General features: G+C 49.4%; 1 protein-coding gene across 2 annotated transcripts in view; it reads left to right on the top strand.

The window, feature by feature from the left end:
* The window catches only part of PTPRA (protein tyrosine phosphatase receptor type A), a 117,862-nt gene that overhangs the window by 82,798 nt on the left and 15,393 nt on the right, over positions 1–19,671 (top strand). The window contains exons 1-6 of one of the 2 annotated variants that reach the window (XM_039385611.1): positions 2,855–2,878; positions 10,896–10,974; positions 11,394–11,759; positions 13,483–13,500; positions 17,359–17,443; positions 18,552–18,625. In XM_039385611.1, coding sequence (XP_039241545.1) covers positions 10,902–10,974; positions 11,394–11,759; positions 13,483–13,500; positions 17,359–17,443; positions 18,552–18,625 — 616 coding nt within the window. In that variant the 5' untranslated portion in view covers positions 2,855–2,878; positions 10,896–10,901. Of the gene's footprint in view, positions 1–2,854; positions 2,879–10,895; positions 10,975–11,393; positions 11,760–13,482; positions 13,501–17,358; positions 17,444–18,551; positions 18,626–19,671 lie in introns of those variants that run through there. The other variant, XM_027712659.2, reaches the window with a different exon arrangement.

Genomic DNA, 19,671 nt, shown 5'->3' with positions numbered 1-19,671 from the left:
CCCAGCTCTCCCAGCCTGGCTCCAGAGCAGAGGGGCTCCAGCCCTGGCAGCAGCTCCGGGGCCTCCTCTGGACTCTCTGCAGCAGCTCCACATCCTTGTGCTGTTTTTCCTCAGGGCTGGAGGCAGCTCTGCAGGGGGGTCTCAGCTGAGGGGGCAGAGTGGCAGAATCACCTCCCCTTGTCCTGCTGGCCATATATAAAAATATATTTATATGAAATGGATTTATAGCAAGGATAGAAGATGTCCGGCTTGTTGGTGTGGCTCTGAGATCTGTGCCTACAGATTCCTTTGTTTTAAACAAGGAATCCCCTCTTGGGCATGGAAGATGGAATGGAAAATAGATGAAGAAAAGACAGATGGGAAAAAATACATGGATAATAGTTGGAGGGGGGAAAGGTGAAAAGTGGAATAAAGGCACTGGAGGCAGAATCTGGTTCTTTTTTCAACATAGGCTGATGAGAAGAAATGTTTGGAAGACTGATCTGCTCAAAATGCCAACAGTATGAATGATAACAGGGATCACCCAAAATCTCTGCTGGCCCCAAAACCCTTTCCTTGCTGGGGATATTTTGGCTGCACTTGGGGCAGCAGCTCCTTTTTGCCGAGGCATTTATGTTCCCAGTGAACTTCCTGCTCACATCAGCATCTTGCAAAGCTCCTCATCCCTCCTGGCAGATCCTCCCTGCCCGGCTGCCCTCACCTGCCATCCCCATAATTGGCAATAATTTCCCTAAATGCTCACAAAAGCAGATGTTCTCTCTGTGGTCGCATCGAACCGGCTTATACTGCACAGGATACACGAGCAGACAGCATTAAAGGACTAATTCTTGCAAATAAGCTTATTAAAAGGTTGGAAATAATGCCTCCAACTAAACCATCAATGGCAGCTGAATCCCACTGGTTGTATTAATTTGTTATCTGTAACGTGGCAATCCCAGTCTGCTCGGGACTGGGATGCACCTCCTGCTTGGCCAGTTGCTCCTATAAAGTGGTTGGTGAGTGTCTTAGGTCAGCCCTTTGCATTGTTTCCAGCTAATAAATCACATTTATAGGTAATTAACCCTACACCTAACACGTCCTCAGTGTTGCTGGTGAGTGGGAGAAGTGGCTGGTTCATGCAATCACGAGCAGTGTACTGTGATTTCAAGGCTTTAGGTGATGCTGCTAGAGAAAAAAAGTTAATCTCTGCTTATTTTCCTGCTTAAAGTGGGGGGGGGAGGGAAGTGGTTCCCCAGTACTTCTCCAAGTGCTAGATAAAGGGAAGAATTTTTTTTACAAGGAGAGCGGTAAAACACTGGCACAGGTCACCCAGAGAAGCTGTGGCTGCCCCTGGATCCCAGGAAGTGTCCGAGGCCAGATTGGACAGGGCTTGAAGCAACCTGGGATAGTGGAAGATGCCCCTGCCCATGGCAGGGAGTGGAACTGGGTGGTCTTTAAGATCCCTTTCCACTTGACTCCTGCTGTTCCCCAGGATAAATCTGAGCTCAGCAAGTGGCTTTTGCCAGCAATTTGTTTCTCAGCCCCTGCACCCACTTTGGAGGTGGCAGCTTCTGGTCCTTGTCATTGGAGCTGACTGAAGTCAAGCAGATGGTCTGTGTGTCATCCAACAGCCCTGGGTGATGGAGAAATGCAGGGTCTGACAGTGCATTGAAGAATATTTTCATGGAATCATGGAATGGGTTGGGTTGGAAGGCACCTTAAAGATTCATCTCGTTACAACCCTCTGCTATGGGCAGGGACACCTTCCACTGGGCCAGGTTTCTCCAAGCCCCATCCAACATGGCCTTGGACACTTCCAGGATAAGAAGCTCTTATAAGCTCCATATAAGCCATTAACCCATTTTCCTTGGCCCCACGTGCTTAGCACCATCTCATCCACCCGCTGGTTTCCTCATTCAACAGGAAAGATAAAACTGAGGCTTTTTGATGAGCTGACATTTTAAAGCAGCATCACTCCGGGTTTGCAGCTCCAGAAATACCTGTCAGGCAATTTTCCTTTTACCTGGAAACGCGCTCCTAATATCCTATTTGTGGACTGTGCTGATAAACAGTTGTGTCTGGCAGCACAGCTGCTCCCAGTCAGACTTTTCAGCTTGAAGCCCCCAGCAGAAGACAAGCCTCGGAAAGCTTTTGGCACTCACGAAGTAAGTCAGGGAGGAAAACGCTTCAAATCCAGTTCCCCTCGTTTGCAAACCTTCATTTACAAACCCTCACAGCCACCGGTGTAAAATCGTGGTTTCAGTTTCTTTGTCATGAAAACCGAGAGAGCCACAGGTAAGGTGAGATGCAGGGGATGCACCCCTGGCCCCGCTCCGGGTTGTCACCATTTGTACCTCGTCCTCAACCCTTTCCAAGTCTAATACATGCAAATATATGTAAAGAGTAAAGACTGTTCCACCGAGTCTTGCACGTTTGTTCAAAGAGAAGGAAAACAAGCCGAATTTACAGGGGATTTGCGGGCTGAATTTTAAGACCTGGGTATAAAAAGCCCCAAAAAGCAGCTGATGCTGGCTGTGGGTGCTGACCCAGGCGATGCTTTCTGGTGTCTGTTTTCCCTGCGCCCGCAATCCTGATGTCATTAATATGGAGCTTTCGGAGAACTGGAGTATATCCTAATTAGCAGCCTCTGATTTTTTTTTTTTATATTTTTTTTTTCCCCCCCGAGTTTCATAATCAGTGATCTCGGCTACACCACAAGTGTTACTGTGGCAACAGGGCTGAACCGAGCAGCGGTGCAGAATTACCGCAGGTAAAGGGGGGATTTTTTTTATTTTTTTTTTTTTTTTACGGATCCGCGGCACTTTCTTATCCCGGGGGCTGCTCCGTGGGACGGGCTGGATGCTCCCTGCACCTACAGGTGTCCCGGGTGGATTCCAGGGTAAGCACAACCAGCGATTAAGCTGCATGACCGGACGCATGCGTTTGAATGGGAGCTCAGCCTCTGTGAGGAGATTTTAAGGCTGTCAGAGAGTGATCCCCCTCCGACACCTTTGTTTTAAAGTAGGATGCTCTGATCGCTCGCTGCACGAACGATCCAGCTCCTCGGCTCAATCTGGGACTTCATCTCAGGGCTTTATTTTTCGTGGAGGTTTCTTTTTTTTCCTTTTTTTTTTTTCTTTTTTTAAGCCTCGTTTCTCCTCCCCATGCACCGTTTGCTCTCTGAAAGGCGTCTGACTAGGTAGGGATGTTGTCATGCTAAATAATGGCCATCCCTCATCCTGACTCCTCCATCAGAAGCAACCGGTCCTTTTTCGTAGCTGGAAATGTGAACTGTGCTCACGTTTTCTTTGTACACCTTACAAACGATGTCTGGGACAAAAGAGGGGACACTCTAAAGGGAAATATTTAAGGAAATATATCCCTCTGTGCCTTGACTTTTTTTGTTTTAATTATTAATTCGTGATTTGCAATAATGAGTTGAACCAGCGTCTGCTGTGCCCCTCCGGCGGTCGTTCTCTGCTTCCTGGTGCTGTGGTGCAGCTGCAATGCTGATCCCATGGGGAAAGCACACCAGGAGACCATGGATTCTGGTCCTGTACTAACCAGGGGTTTTTACAAGCTCTGAGAGTCTTGTTTTGGCTCTGAGAGTCTTGTTTTAATCACCCCAGAGGAGGTCTCATCTCCCTCTCCCCTTTGCAGCACAGTTGCTGCTGCCCCCACCATCCCTGACCTGCAGCAAAACCCTCCATCCCCAGCACCTTCCTCCTGTCAAGGCTTGGAGTTTGTCCTTCACCTTCCTCCTCCCTGCCCTGACAGCTCCCTCAGACTCAGCTCACTGCTCTCCTTCTTAGAACTTTCCCTTCTCTTGGCTCTTACCTGTCCCACCTTCATGCTCCTTGATGACATGTCCTTTAGGAAACCCTCTCCAGCTCATTCTTCATTGCTACAGGTCCGAGAAGCTCTTCATTCCCTCTATCTCTTCCATAATTTATTCCCCCTCCCATCCCAGTTTATTCTGCAAGGGTTACTGGCACATACTCCCACGATCAGACAGCAGCAGCACCGAAAGAGAAGGGTGGCTGAGGGCAAATTAAAACTCTCGGAATTAGGAGAATTTGTTAGGAAAATTATTATTAGGAAAATAGTTTGTGTTTGTAGTTCTTCCCCTCTGAGTGCAGCTTCCAGACCATGGCTGTGCCAGGAGTGCCTGTCCATGTCGGCTCCTGGCTCTTATTTCTGTACTTTTAGTGTGAGAGCATCAAGTCTCTGGGCTCATTGTTAGTAATTGCCTGTTGTTAAACTTCCAGGGACAGATTTCTTTCCTTAAAAGCAAGATGTTAGAGAAAACTAAGGTCTGACTTGCCACAGTTACTGTGGGAATTGGGACTAGATGGTCTTTAAAGTCCCTTCCGACCCAAACCATTCTGTGATTCTGTGACTGGTACCCACTGTCAACATTTCTTTGTCTCTTTAGGAGCCTGAACTATTTCATGTTCCAATTCCTTAAGCATCCACATTCATTGGTGTTCTTCTCCGTATTTTTTCCTTAAAACCTCATCCATTTATTTTTCCATTCAAGAAAGCATTTGGACAATAGTCTCAGGCACATGGTGTGATTTTTGGGGTGTCCTGTGTGGGGCCAGGAGTTGGACTCTATGATCCTTGTGAGTCCCTTCCTGCTTGGGATATTCTGTGATTCTTCTGTCTCCTAATTGGGATAATAATTGCCCGGTCTCAGGGCTCTTCAGTCTTGCAATCCTTTGGAGGATCATTTGGGTTCATTTCATTTGGGGTCAGTGGGTTCCTTTCCTCTGATCAGCTTTTTGCTCTTGGTTAGTGGCTCCTGGGAGGTGAGGGTTGTGGCAGAGTGTGTCATGGTGTGCAGCAACTGGTGCTTGTTCACTGGAAGCCAGTATAGAGCTGGAGGGACACTGGTGGGATCCCAAGATACGTCCTGCACAGTGTAGGGCTCTCCTGCTCAGTGCTGGATATCACCTTACTTGACTGTGAGGTTCAGTCCCAGCAGGTTTGCTTTCTGAGAAGTTTACAGAACAGTCAACTACAGGATCACAGAATCCCAGAGGGATTGATTTTGGAAGGAACCTCTGGAAGTCATCTGATCTAACTTCCCTGTTCCAGCAGAGCCACCAGGGCCAACTGCCCAGGACTGTGTCCAGATAAAGTTTGAGTATCTCCAAGGATGGAGATTCCTCAACCTCCAACCTATGCCAGTGCTTCATCACCCCCTAAGTCAAATTGTGTTCCCTGACGTTCAGAGGGACCCTCCTGTGTCTCAGTGTGTGCCCATTGTCCCTTGTCCTGTCACTGGGCACCACTGGGAAGAGCCTGGCTCCGTCCTCTCTGCACCCTCCCTGCAGGTGTTGATGGACTTTGATGAGACCCCCGGAGCCTTCTCTTCTCCAGGCTGAGCTGTCCCAGCTCCCTCAGCCTTTCCTCACAGCAGAGGTGCTCCAGTGCCTTCCCTGGGCTCTCTCCAGTCTGTCCCTGTCCCTCTGGTACTGGGGAGCCAGAACTGGACCCAGTGCTCCAGGTGTGGCCTCACCAGTGCTGGGCAGAGGGACAGGATCCCCTCCTCGACCTGCTTGGGGAACCTAACTTCCAGGTTTAGGTGGGATATTGGGAAGGAATTCTGCCCTGTGAGGGTGGTGAGGCCCTGGCACAGGTTGCTCAGAGAAGCTGTGGTTGCCCCTGGATCCCTGGAAGTGTCCAAGGCCAGGTTGGACGGGACTTGGAGCAACCTGGGAAGGTGTCCCTGCCCGTGGCAGGAGGGTTGAAATGAGATGGTCTTTAAGGTCTGTTCCAACCCAAACCATGCCATGAGCAAATACTGAGATGTGGGAGAGCAGTGATTTGTGGAATGTTGGGCAGGTGGAGAAAGCAAAGCTCCAGGCCCTTCCCACAGGCTCATCCTCCCCCTCGTGCTCCGTTCCTGCCGCTCGTGTGGAAACTGCCTGTTTATTTAAACCCCCCCCAAAAAAGAAGACTATGAAGTGGATTTTCAGAAAGGGTGAATGGCTACTGTGATTCATCTTTTCTGTTCAAGAGTGGAAAAGCAGAGGGTGGGGTGGGGGGAATAATCAGTGACACATCAAAGACCTCGTTTCAGCTTGGGAGACACACGCGAGGAATTAGTCACTGCGTTTTAGTGCAACAAAACCCTTTTTCCTCCCTAAACCCATCACTCTCCCTGTGATGGCCAACTCACTGCAGCCCTTGGCCATCCCATTTGGGTTTTTACATCTTTTGCATGTCATCCAGCACAAGAGGTTTGGGATTATGGTGCGGGTGAAACCGTTCTGCTGTCGGACGAGCTCTCCTCTGCCGTGGATCACGGCTCCGGGGAGAGGCTGGCAGTCCACAAACAGGATTTAAAAGGAGCTGGGAGGGGGAGAGGGAATGGCAGGTTTGTCTTCCAGGGTGGCTGAGCCATGCTGATGGCTCGCTGCCACCAAAAAGAATTTAAAAAAATGACCTTTTTCCCCTTTCTTTCTGCTCGTGCTTGTTCTCGCCCTACTGTGAGCGGCTTCAAAGAGCCAACCTTGCTCCTGGTTCTGCCCAGTCCCCTGCCAGAAAAAAAAAAAAGGAGAAAACAGAACATTATCCTTATTTTTCACTGCAGTTGGGGCCAGGACAAGGCACTTGGGTGGTCATGGTCGAGCCACCACATTTCAGCATCCTGCTGGCAATGACAACAGGGATTTCTGGGGTCCCAGAAAGCCGAACAGAATTTGGGTTGCGTCTCCTCATCGCACACAGAAAAAGATTGCCTCATTTTCCAGGAATTAGGAATATGTCAGAGGTGGGGGTAAATCCTGCCTTTGATTGTGCACGGCTGTATCCGGGTTGGATCTGGGCAGTTTCTGCAGCCATAAATCCTAATTCTTTGCATTCTGGAAGCACGGCGAGGTGATCCTGCAGCCTGACCTCCCCCGGAGCACCGGCACACACGCATTTCGAAGCCACTTACTACTTTATGAAGAGATTATTTCCTTTATTTTTTCCCCCCTCCAGCATCAATCATCTTGACAAGATCTGCTTATTTTAAAACACACATCCTGCAGCCTAAAATCCAGCCTTTCCTATAAGGAGCATCACGAGGAGTTTATGGAAGAGCGCAGTCCACGTACGTTATATTAATATCTATACAGAGAGAGATAGATAAATATATATATATATGATATTCTAGGCACACCAGTAGCAAACTGCTGAGGTTTCTAACCCGGACTTTTTGGAAAAGAAGGTTTCAAGTGAAGAGGCAGTGCTGAGCATCCCAAAGCTCCGGAGCAGCGGTGCCGAAAGCGGCTCCTTTCTCCTGGGCAGAGCCGGCGCCATGACGTCAGGGTGTTTTTCTGCAGAGCTCGCAGGATGTTGCAGCCGGCCAAGAGCTGTGTTTATGTTGATAACATTACAAGTATTTCCTCTCCGTTTCCGAAACCAGCAGGGAGGGAGCCGAGGGGGAAGGGAGGCTCGGGTTTCTCTCCGGCTTTAGGGGTAGGACTCTGGAGGCCTTTTATGTTAAGGAGCGGGTAACGAGCGAACCGCTGGCGTTTGTGGATGCTGCGTTTGGGAATAGGGAGTGTTGAATAGCAGGGGCTGGGAGCTGGGAGCCGGGAGCGGGGCTGGCACAGCCCTCCCCTCTCCCTGCTCCGGATCCGGTTTTAAGGTGACAAAGCAGCTCTGGCAGCCGATTGCCGGTCACAGGAGCAGCTCCCAGGGTTTTGGGGGATGCTCCCAGCGTCCTGTTTCTTTTGACGTCCGCGGTAATAAAGCCGTGAAAACTCGGGATCCACATGGACGGCCTGCATCCAGCTTTCTTCAGGAGAGCAGGGCAAGGCTCGGGGAAACCCAGTGTTATCTCCCCTTTCCTCCCCCTGCAATCCACTCATGGATCAATGAACCTATTAAACGTAGTATCCAGGGGGATTTAAAGGCAGGATCTGCCTGCCCACAGATGTAATCCCAGGAAGGAGAAGCCCTCTTCGATGGTGGACTCAGTGAACTTAAGGGTCTTTTCCAACCTAAATGATTCCATGATCATCCCACCATCTCAAAGGGCTTTTGCATCTCGTGTAGCTTTCGTCCATGTAGCATTCATGGTCATGGAAATAAGCCCAAGATCTTTTTTGTGGGTTACTTCCCTGTAACAGAGGGCAGAAAGAAGTGGAAAATCACAGTTTCTCCTGCTTTCCTCCCATCCTGCATGTCCTGCCTTGGTACCAAGGGAAAATGTGAGGATGTGGTGAAGGTCTGGCACAGGTTGCCCAGAATTGGAATGGAAATGGGATGAACAGGATCCCAAATGAATGAGGATCCTTAAAGAATGGGATCCCAAATGAATGAGGATCACAAGTGAATGGGGGGGTCCTAAATTAATGAGATGTCAAATGAATGGGATTCCAAATGAACAGGATCACAAGTGAATGGGAATCCCAAATGAATGGGTCTGAAATGATTGGGGATCCCAAATGAGTGGGATCCCAAATGAACAGGCTCACAAATGAATGGGAATCCCAAATGATTGGGGATCCCAAGTGAATGGGATACCAAAGGAATGGGGATCCCAAGTGAATGGGATACCAAAGGAATGGGGATCCCAAAGGAATGGGGATCCTAAATGAAGGGGAACTCTTGTTTTGAGAAACAAGTTGTGGGAAGAGAAAGGAGCCACATCTGCCTACACAAATGGCATTTCTGTACAAATACTCATCAAAACATGGGAAATGGTCACTTTTTTCCCTGGTGGTGCTTGCACAAGAGCCCAGTCTTTCCCTTTCCCTTGCCATTGTTTTCTTGCTGTGGCAGGGATGGGTTCCCAGCAAGGGAAGTGGTTGCAATGATGAGACCTTGGTGCTTTCACCAGCCCTTGTGAGGTTTTCAGAGCATCTCAGAGCCATCATTTATGTTCTCTGGAAATTCAGTGTGGGCTTAACTTCCTCCTGCCTTTGCACACATAGAATCATGGAATGGTTTGGACTGGAAGGGACCTTAAAGATCATCCAGTTCCACCCCCCTGCCATGGGCAGGGACACCTTCCACTAGCCCAGGTTGCTCCAAGCCCCATCCAGCCTGGCCTTGGACACTTCCAGGGATGGGGCAGCAACAGCTTTTCCGGGCAACCTGTGCCAGGGCCTCTCTCACCTTCACAGGGAACAATTTCTTCATTAAAAACATCAGTTTCTCTCCAGGGCCAAACCAGTTTAGACCAAGCACATCTCAGACCCTGGCAGGCAACTGACCAAGCTGAGTGAGGTGTGTTAATCACCAGCAGTAGGACATGGCATCAAACCATCAAACTACTGGTTGTGGGTTTTCCCAACATCCCACAGCTCGGGGAGGCATTGCAGGGCTAGTCCTGCTCCCAGCAGTGACGGGAGGACTGAATCAGTTCAAATTCATGCAGACAGAGATTTTAACCGGTGATGAAACCCTCTGGAAAGCCAGCTGCTCACACCAGTGGGACCCTTGGAGAAAGCCCTGCCCTGCTTGCAGCAGCAGGGCTGGCCATGGAGGGAGCCCAAGGAAAGCTCTTATCTCTGGAGCTTGGTTTCCTTCTGGTTCAGGGTTTGTCTGACCTTTTGGTCACTGAGTAAGGTCGATTTTTGCCAGGTTTTCTTTCGGAGGGGGAGGAAAAACATGTTAAGTGGGTGGTGCTGGTGGGAGGATACTCCCGGGTGGGGTGGGAGGAGGATCTTGTGTTTCTGATGCCGTTTCCAGCGCGTGGATGACTTCAGTGTTGTCCTTTTGCCCGGAGTTTGGGATGGGTCTGGATGGAGCAGATTTAAATAAATAGAGCAAGCACAAACACCACGAGATGCATTGGAGGGGGAGGGTTAGACCGTGCATCGGGAATAAAACCCTTCCCTGGCAGCCTGTCAAGCTGACTTGGCAGCGAGATCTCGCAGCCTTCTCCCAGGAGATCCTGGAGATGCAACTGGACACATGACAGAAGCCTGAAGGACGGGAGAGCCGAGCGGCAGCTGCTGGCCCGTGGCACGTACCAGAGCTGTCTCTGAGCCCTCTCCAGGCTCGGAGCAGAGGCAAGATGTTGGCCCATCCTTGGGAGGCCCCAGGGCCGTGTGCTGGTCTGGGGCTTGGCAGCTCTGGGCTCTGCTCTGGCCAGCACGGTGACGTCTCACATCTCCCCGTCGCTTGCCTGAGCCTCTGGATCCGTAGGTGTTTGGGAGGAGATAACCATAACCCATATCTCAGGAGCTTTCTGAAGTCCCCAGGGGGAAGAAATCACCATAAAAACCTTGTATTTTAAAGGGTTTTACTGATGTCATCGTCCTGTAATTTAGCTGGACGTTTCCTGGGAAGGACGTACAGTCCGAGTGTGTGGCTCATCATCCTGGATTGTTTGTGGGGTTTTTTTCATCTGCATGGGCAGGCTGTCCTACAGGGTTTGAATGGAGCTGAGAGTGGCCTTGTGCAGGTGCTCTGACCCTGCCCAGGAACATGCAGGGTGTCAGTGAGCCAGGAGCATTGAGGGGCACTGACCTCTCCTTCATCCCTGCCTCCAGTTCTGGGGCATTTGGGATCAAGGCTCTTTGCCACAGTCTTCACATATATTGGGTTTGAGTTTGCTCTAAGTACAGTCATTTGCAGACCATTATATGAACAATTTATTACTTTTCTTTAAGACCAGATCCTTGTCTTTAATGCTCAGCTTGTTCCTCTCGTGCTCTCCCACAGTTCACCCATTCCCTGCTTCATCCCTGGTAACCTTTGCTGCTCCACCAGACTGGGGTCTCTCCCCCTGGTAACTTGTGAACATACCCACAAATCCTTCCCATCCACACCCTACAGGGACTCAAGCCACATCTTCACTCCTCCCTTCCAGCTCTACAAGATGCCCAGCAGCGTCTCCACTCTGAATTACTTGGGGATGATGTTTCATGAGGGTTTAAGTAACTGTTCTCTGCTTTCTTCTCCAGGTCAACATGGATTTGTGGTTCTTTCTCCTCTTGCTCGGAAGTGGCCTGATAAGTGTAGGTGCTAACAACGTCACAACAGGTAAACTGTGCTCCTGTCTCCTCTCTTTTATCCCATCTTTAGGAGCAAAGGAGTAAGAGCTCATGTGCTCAGTGTCTTATTCCTCCTGCCCTCCATGGAACCCTAATGTGGAGTGTTGGAAAGAGGGTGATGGGCTGTGGGTTCTCACGAATGGGACCCAGAGGTTTTACCTCTGGCAAATACTGATCCTCACTTCCAGGGGCTCTGATTTTTGTGCCCCCTTGATACCATAATACCTGTTCAAGGTGCTTGCTCTTATAAGTTTACATCTGCTGTGCAGAGCATTCCCTGTCCTGCACTCGGGATTTGTTGGTTGTTTTATCCCTGTAGCTACAGTCACAAGGATCTCCAGCGTCTAAACCCTCCACTGTCACAGGAAAGAATCTCATGGAGATTCCCTTGTGCTTTTTCTCTCTCAGGGCCACCCACAACAGTGCCCACCTCCCCTAGGAGCCCCACCAAAGCTCCTACAGCAGGTCCTGAGGATGGGACTACGACGAGCTCCAACAGGCTCAACATGAGCACTCCGGGGACTGTTCCTACCGTGGCGTCAAAGCCACTTCCAACCACAGCTGCCAGGATCTCCCCCAACGCCACCACTGGCAGCCTCAACACCTCCTCCACCCTGGGGACCACCGTGCCTGTGCCTCCAGCCACCTCCCTGCTCCCCAGCGTGACTCCCTCTGCCCCACACTCCGCTGTCCCCAGCACGGAAGCGGAGACGACGGAGAGGAATTCCAGTATGGTGGTGACAACACAGGAGACCTCTTCTGCCTCCCACAACGGTAGGCCACCTCCTCCACCTCTGCCTCTCCAGGCCACCCCGCCCCTGGGTTTGAGTCTTTGCTCTTCTTTTGTTTCGCTGAACAAAATGGAGCGAGAAGACACTTTTGGGGCGAATGCTCTGGTGATATGAAACAATATAACTCCCGAACATCCCAGATCAGAAGAGGTTTATCCTGCCAAGGGTTTGGGCTAAGATCATCTAGTGAAAGGTGTCCCTGCCTGTGACAGTGGGGTGGCAGGCTCTGAGTTGCAACACTAGGATTAGCAGTGCCTGCTAGACCTTATAGCAAAAGCCTTGGCAGTGTGGGATTTAGTGGAAAAACAGGATTGGTAACTCAGTGGTGTGGTAGAAAACACTCAAAGAAGATAATGGTGGAGTTAATGCAGGGAGGTGTCAAGTGCATGTTCCCTAAGAACAGATTTCTCAAGGGATATTGGACATCTCAGCACATCAGCAGTGAGATGTGTGTGCCCTCTTCCTCTGGGAATATTTGGAAAGATTCCACAGCCCACGAAGCTGCAGTGAGGTTGTCTTTGCTGCTGACATAGGAAGGGATTTGGCTGAAGGATGTTCACAACCCAGCTTTCTCAGTGTTCTGCTGTCCCTGATCTCATCCAGCTCCCTTCCAAGCACAAATCCTTTTTTTTCAGAGTGAAGGGGTCCAGCATAACCTTAGGTACACACATGGGGCAAGCTTGGAATAAATGTAGCCTTCAAAGTGAGAGATGGAGGCAAAAGCCTTAAGTACTTCAAATATATGGGTTTTGTAATACAATGTCTGCTAATGGGGGTACAGAATTTATCATTTTTGTGTCTTTACTACCTCTTTTGTGACTTGGGTTACTGGTTTTGGTGAACTCCCTTGGTGTGTGCCATGACACGTTGGCCCTTGAGCCATCAAGGCCAGAAGTGGCTTCTCACTTGGTGTCAGTCCCCAGAACAAGTGACCAAACCTGCTTCTTTCTTTATTTCAAGCAATTTGTCAAAGAGCAAAATCAGTTTTAGGGCTGCCCTTGCCATAACTCTTAACAGGGAATGTGGGTATTGGTCTTGGAAGAATTAAGTGGTGCTGAAGAGAGGGACTGGGACGGAAGGTGACACATGAACTATGTGGTCTACAGGCAGTTCCTGCTCCTCCAACCCACCAGGACTGTCCTCAGCCCTGTGCTGCAGCTCTTCACATGTAGATTAGGGCCACAGGGTGCCTCAGGAGAGCTGGGCTGTGCTCCCACTGGCAAGGGTTTGTTCTGGTGTCCTCTGGATGAGACATCCCAGCAGGGAGAGGCTTTCCTTGGAAGCTCCTCACCCCCATCCCTGAGCCCAGCTGCTCTTAATTGAACTCTTGGCTCAGCCACTCTCTTGAAATTATGCAGGAGTGTTACCTCTTAAGATTTAAGTGCTAATGAATTACACCAGTGACTTGCTGGTTATGGGCTTAAACAGTCCATGGTATCGATTAAGAGCAGTAATTGTGTTTATCGATGTTAAAGCTCAGCTGCAGCTCCCTGCTCTGCTGATAAAAACCTGGGATTTGTTCCTTTTCCCTTGCTCAGAAATTCATTTAACACCCTGGCTTTGTGGCTGGTGTTTTAGAGGAGAGATTTACAAGCAGATGATGAGAGTTACTAAATTTGTTCCCGTCTTGGTCTTTGATCCTTCATGACTTATTAAAATGTCTTATTTCTTTGTTGCTAAGAGACTTCTGTTTTCTTTTCCTGCAGGTAACTCTGACAGAAGAGGTAAGAATTTTATATTTCATCACTCTTTATTCAATAAAAACATTTCCAGAAGTGTTCTGCTATTAGAGACCTCTCCTTAGGACTTCCAAATGTTCTTTTACGAAGCCCCTCAAGCTCTTTAAAAGAGCTGGTGACACACTGATATCCTAATTTCTTTTGGGCTTTTCTAAACAATCCCATTCCAATTTGTACATGTCCTGTTAGACACAAATTGTTCCTGCTGAGTGCTCTGAAAATGTCAGCACGTCCCTGGAGTTGGATGACCGAAGCCTAAGAAGCCATTCAGGAAATTTCCTTTTGTTTTTTGTTTTTTTTTTTTTGCTTCTGAATTGTCTTTATTGACTGTGACTTACCCTATTTGATCCAAACCCATTCTGCAGATGATGGGAATAATTATTATTCTCCTTCGTTCTGTTGGCAAGCAGCAGCACAAACCCATTTCTCGTAACAGAGCAGCACTTAGGGACATTTTTCCATCTCTCAGCTCTGAGAACTGGCATCTCCACCAGAATATTTGCAATTAGTCATGGCTTTAGCACTCCAGGAGTGGGCAGAGCAGAGGTGCAGCGGGGCTGGCTGCTTCCTATAGGAATGAGCTGCCTCCATGTGTTTTCATCATGGCTCTGATGGGTGTTTTAGCTTTGTGAACTCCCTGGCATTCCCGTTGTGCTGCTCTCTGTGCCAGGCTCACCCCATCCTGCTGATGGTCCAGAGGAACAGGCAGATGCTCTGCAGCAGTTACTGTCAGAACACATTTAGCAGAGGAAATAAAAGGGATGCAGGTCCGAGAGAATTCATTTAAAATGATGGTTAAGCTGCTGCAGAAAGGCTCAGTGTAATTCCCTTGGATCTGGCAGGGTTTAGGTCTGATTTTGTGCTCTCTCTGCTGTTGTTCATCCCTGTTCCTGAGAGCAAAGAAACAAAAAAAAAAAAAGGGAATAAATCTGACTTCCTAACAACATTTATATTAATATTGCTAATATGAAGAAGGGACTTTTTATAAGAGCATGGAGAGACAGGACAAGGAGGAATGGCTTCAAACTGCCAGAAATCAGGGTCAGATGGGATATTGGGAAGGAATTGTTGGCTGTGAGGGTGGGGAGGTCCTGGCACAGGTTGCCCAGAGAAGCTGTGGCTGCCCCTGGATCCCTGGAAGTGTCCAAGGTCAGGTTGGATGGAGCTTGGAGCAACTTGGGCTAGTGGAAGGTGTCCCTGCCCATGATGAGCTTTAAGGTCCCTTCCAGTCCAAACCATTCCATGATTCTCTGAGTTTTTGGGCAGATGTTGGCAGGGACAGGCTGCTCATCCCTGGCCCTCTCTGGCGTGCGGCCGCTCCTGGGTCTGTGGGACGTTTAGGGAACAGCCTATAGAGCACATCTGCCTCCAGCTGGAACATGATCTCCAGCACCAGAAGATGCTTTACTGCCTCCTCAGAGATGCCAGGACAAGATTTAAGCATCCTGATGCCTTCCAGGCTTCCAGCACTGCAGGTCTGTGGAAGCAGAGGGTTGAGTCCTTGTCCCTTTTCCAAGAGAACTGCCAGTGTGAAACCCCTGGGGCCGAGGCTGGAGCAGGACAGGAGCTGTGGGAGGGTTGGCACTTCTCCCCGGGGCTGGCTGGGGAAGGAGGGAGCAGCTGGGGACCCTCCAGGTTGTTTCCTGCCTGGGCTGTGCTGGGTGGGCCTGGCAGCTCTCTGGCTCTTGGAGACCGCGGTGGGAAAGCTCCAACTCATCCCGTCCCTCCAGATGTGTCGAAAGAACGGCTGCAAATCAAACCCCCGACCCTGCAGACTCCCTGCATCCTGTGCCAGAGCCACCCCTGCCCATAAATCACCTCTCCTGCCAACCAGCACTGCCACAGCAGCCCCGGCTTAGCGCTGGTTAGGCTGAGCTTAACTCCAGCCAAGGCAGGAAAAGTGGTCTAACGGTGTGTAGTGTGGGCATAACACCACAGGATTTGGGAAGGCAGCTCTCCTTCCACTCCTGCAGCCCGGATGGAGGTGATGGTTGTGGTCGGAAGTCTCAAAGAGGAGCTCGTTATGGGAGAGGCCGGGACTGGCTGTGGTTGGGCCAAGACCCTCCGTGGTTGCTTTGCCTTCCTGGTCTTGCTTTTGGGAAGCCTCGAGGTGAGGAATGCCAAGGCTAAAGAACCTATTAAGTTTGCAGGAGGCAGAATTCCCAATAAATTCCTTGACTTTTTGCAGCTGGGCTGGGGGAGTTGCACAAGGACAGCAGATGGAAAGAATAAAGACATGCAAAACCAGGATAATTTAATTTTTTAATTTGCCATGCCAGGTCACTGCCTTCAAATCATTACACAGAAATCAAATCTTTTGGTCAGAAGAACATTCCCAGGCCTCACACCACAGAGGGACAAATGAAGAAATACAACCAGAGCTCCCCTTGGTAGCTCAGAGATGGACAAAATAAATCCCACCTAAAAAAATCTGCTGGCTGAAATTGCTGAGAAACATGGAGCAGGAATCTGCCCTGGCAGGGAAATGGATGCACAGAAGGTGGAGAGAGGGGGGTCATGCCCTGCAGCCTTGGGGGGCAAGGCATGTAGATGTGGTGCAGTGGCCAATATAGATTGAGGGAGCTCGTGGAAAAGGAAAATAACCCCAGCTGGCATCGCTGGCATCCACATCTATCTGCAAAAACTCCCTTCAGGGCCATTCTCCTCTCTAGCTGGCATTGCTTGGCTTTCAGCCCACCTGAGTGATTTGCTCCACTGTTCCACTGACCTCCAGGACAAGTCACAAAGGGCTCATTTTAAAAGAAAAAAAACCTGTCGTGGGTCCTGGAGGACGGGAGTGTTTCAGACGTGGCTAATCCAAGTGTTTGTGCAGGGGAATTGTGTGGTGCCTTCCCCCGAGGAGCCAAATGAAATCCCACTCGGTGGCCTTGCAGTGCAGAGCACAGTGGGGTGTCTGACACCTCCTGCTCTCCAAACTCAGTATTTCCAGGGAGGAAAGAGTAAGGAGTTGAACTAGGTGGCATTTGGAGGTCCCTTCTAACCCAGATTATTCTATGATAGTAGAATCATGGAATGGTTTGGATTGGAAGGGACCTTAAAGACCATCTCATTCCACCCCTGCCATGGGCAGGGACACCTTCCACTAGCCCAGGTTGCTCCAAGCCCCGTCCAACCTGGCCTTGGACACTTCCAGGGATCCAGGGGCAGCCACAGCTTCTTTGGGCAGCCTGGTCCAGATCAAACCTTGGCCTGGAGGTGTTCAGGTCCCGGGTGCAGGAGGAAGCTTTGCCCTCTTGTCTCGTTTGACAGGGAACTGGAAGCAGAATCATAGTGGTTTCACAAATGCAGTGTCTGTGGAATCTTAAAAAGGCCAGAGTTTTCACCTGTGTTATTATAGTTCTTTATCATGTTATACCAAACTCATGGACCTGTTAGGATCCTCTATGGATCCTGAAGTCTCAGGCAGAAGACTCTGTGGATCCTCAGGGGACAGAGGAAACTTCTACGGGTGGCTGCACCACGTGCACATTCAGTTGTGCAAAAGAAACCCCTAAAACAGCCCAGTCCCGACTTCCTCAGTCACTGTTTTCATCTGCAAGGTCACAATTCCACAGTGACCAACTCTTGGAGAAGGCTGAGGTGCTCTGAGTGGTGGTTACAGGTGTTAATCTGACCTGAGAGCGCTCACTCAGGTCCTGTTTCTGCCTTTCATCTCAGACTGAAGAAACATAACATCACTTAATACTATTTATTATTATTTTTGTTGTCAGTATCATCATGGTAATTGTTTTTCAAGCACAAACTGTAGAAGTCAGCCCCGTTAAATGATGGCTCTGGGTGTTTTTCAATGTGCATAACCACACCTTTCATTTCCTCTTGCAGATGAGACTCCAATTATAGCTGTGATGGTGGCCCTGTCTTCCCTTCTAGTCATAGTATTTATTATTATTGTGCTGTACATGTTGAGGTAAGAACTGCTTTAATGCTGAATCCCCTTTTTTTGACAGAAATAATTCCTGAATGAACAGGAATGAGCCTTTTGTGCTGTTTCCCAAGCTAAAGGCTGACACAGCTGATGCTTTTGAAAAGAAACCTGTAAGGGCAGTGAATGAAAATTATGTTTGGGGTTATCTAGGCAATGCTGCTTATTCCTTTCTCTACAAAGCTGCTCCTCATGTGGGGAATTCTTGTTCTGCTACTCAAAATATCATATTTAGGGTAGATTAAAAGTCCTGTCAGCACAGGTAAAAGCAGATAAGGTTTCCTTGTGGGGCAAAGGGTGATGGATTGGGTAATCCAAGGAGGCTGAACACAACACTCAAGCCAGAGAGTCCTTTGCATGTGTTATTCCTTGATTCCCATCTTGATATCAAACAGTATCCAACATCCAGAGCCAAGCTCTGCCTTGGGTACCAAACCTACACATCATGTCTGTGTATCTTCCAGTGCAAGGTAGTGCATGGCTGGAGCTTATGAGGGGTGTTAGGTGGTGCTGTAATTGGAATTATGGCATAAAAAAGCCTTATTAGGTCCATTTTTAAAAATGCAAGCATCTGGCTTGCTGAAAATGCGGCATTCCCAGCTCCTGGGAGTTAGAAGAGGGTGTTTATTCACCTCCAGTAAACATTTTAATTTATTCACCAGTTTGGTGATTAAATAAGTCTGAAAAAGAAACCCAAAAAAACCCTGTTTCCTCAGCAGTGAAAAACTTCCCTTTGTCTCCTGGCTCCAGGCCTGCTCTCACAGCAGTGAACCTGAGGAGAGTTTTGCCTCAGGAGTTCAGCAGCAGCAGCAGACTTTTGAGCCCTTCCCACCTGGCTTCCAGCCCTCAAGAAAAGGGTTTCTGTTCGCTGCTGCCTGCCCAGTGATTCAGCAAAACTCCTAATTCCAGGCAAAGGGAAAGGGAGCAGCTGCTCCAAGTTAAAAGCACATGGAGAAGGGCTTTGCTGCAGGACGGATCAACCTGGGGTTTGTGTGCTTTGCTGGATCAGCCCAGGGAGCAGGGACTCCTGCATCTCTCCTCCAGGGGGTGACCTGGGCTCCGACTGACGTGTCCCCTCCCTTCTCTTTGGTAGGTTCAAGAAATACAAGCAGGCAGGGAGTCACTCCAACTCCTTTCGGTTGTCCAACGGCCGGACGGATGATACAGGTGAGGCCCACGGTGGGGAGCAACAATGCATCTCACAGGGGAATCAGCTTTGTTCAGAGAATCACAGAACCATTTAGGTTGGGCAAGACCACTGAGACCATCGAGTCCAACTGTTCCCCCAGCACTGCCAAGGCCAGCACTGACCCCTGTCCCCAAGTGCCACATCCACATGGCTTTTAAATCCCTCCAGGGATGGGGACTCCAACACTGCCCTGAGCAGCTGTGCCAGGGCTGGACAACCCTTTCCATGGACAAATTTTCCCCAATATCAAACCTAAACCTCCCCTGGCACAGGGGATTGAGGCCATTCCCTCTCCTCCTGTCCTTTGTTCCTTGGGAGCAGAGCCCGATTCCCCCCCAGCTCCACCCTCCTGTCAGGGAGTTGCAGAGCCAGAAGGTCCCCCCTGAACCTCCTTTTCTCCAGGCTGAGCCCCCCCAGCTCCCTCAGCTGCTCCTGGTGCTCCAGACCCTTCCCAGGGTCCCCTGCCCACAGTAGTCACAACACCTGGAGACTTGGGGGGCTTTGTTCTCCCAGCTCATATTTTTGTAGGCAAGTATTTTTTCATTTACATTTTCCTTTGGTCCCTGGTCTGATTTTTCTGTGTTTTCCATGATTTTGGCAAACTTTTATAGACTGAAGATTCATTTTGCACCTTTCATTCCAGTGACCAAACGTTTTCCCTCATGTGGTTGATGTTTAAGATGGGATTCCAGCACCAAACTACTCACATGCCCTTGAGTTTTCACAGGATCTCTTTGACTCAAATGAGAACCTTTTTTGAAACAACACATCTTTGGGGAATAACTAAACATCCTTTTACCCTTTTAAATTAGGATGATGTCTGATCAAAACTGAGATCTTCAAACTGTAGACACCAAACTAACATTTCCAGGATTAAGCAGAGAATACGTTGGTTTTTCATTATAAAACCTTTTTGTTCCTCTTAAAGATGCAGAAATGCAGTTGTAAAGCCTTGTGCAGACCTGCTGTAATGTCTAAACTCTTCTGCCCCTGAGCTTTGAGCCAGAGCTGCCCATTGAGGGTC

The sequence above is a fragment of the Pipra filicauda genome, unplaced genomic scaffold (genome assembly GCF_003945595.2).
Source record: "Pipra filicauda isolate LSUMZ 115617 unplaced genomic scaffold, ASM394559v2 scaffold422_size665910_pilon, whole genome shotgun sequence".
In the NCBI taxonomy this organism is placed as follows: Eukaryota; Metazoa; Chordata; class Aves; order Passeriformes; family Pipridae; genus Pipra; species Pipra filicauda.
This window is presented reverse-complemented; position numbering and strand designations above follow the sequence as displayed.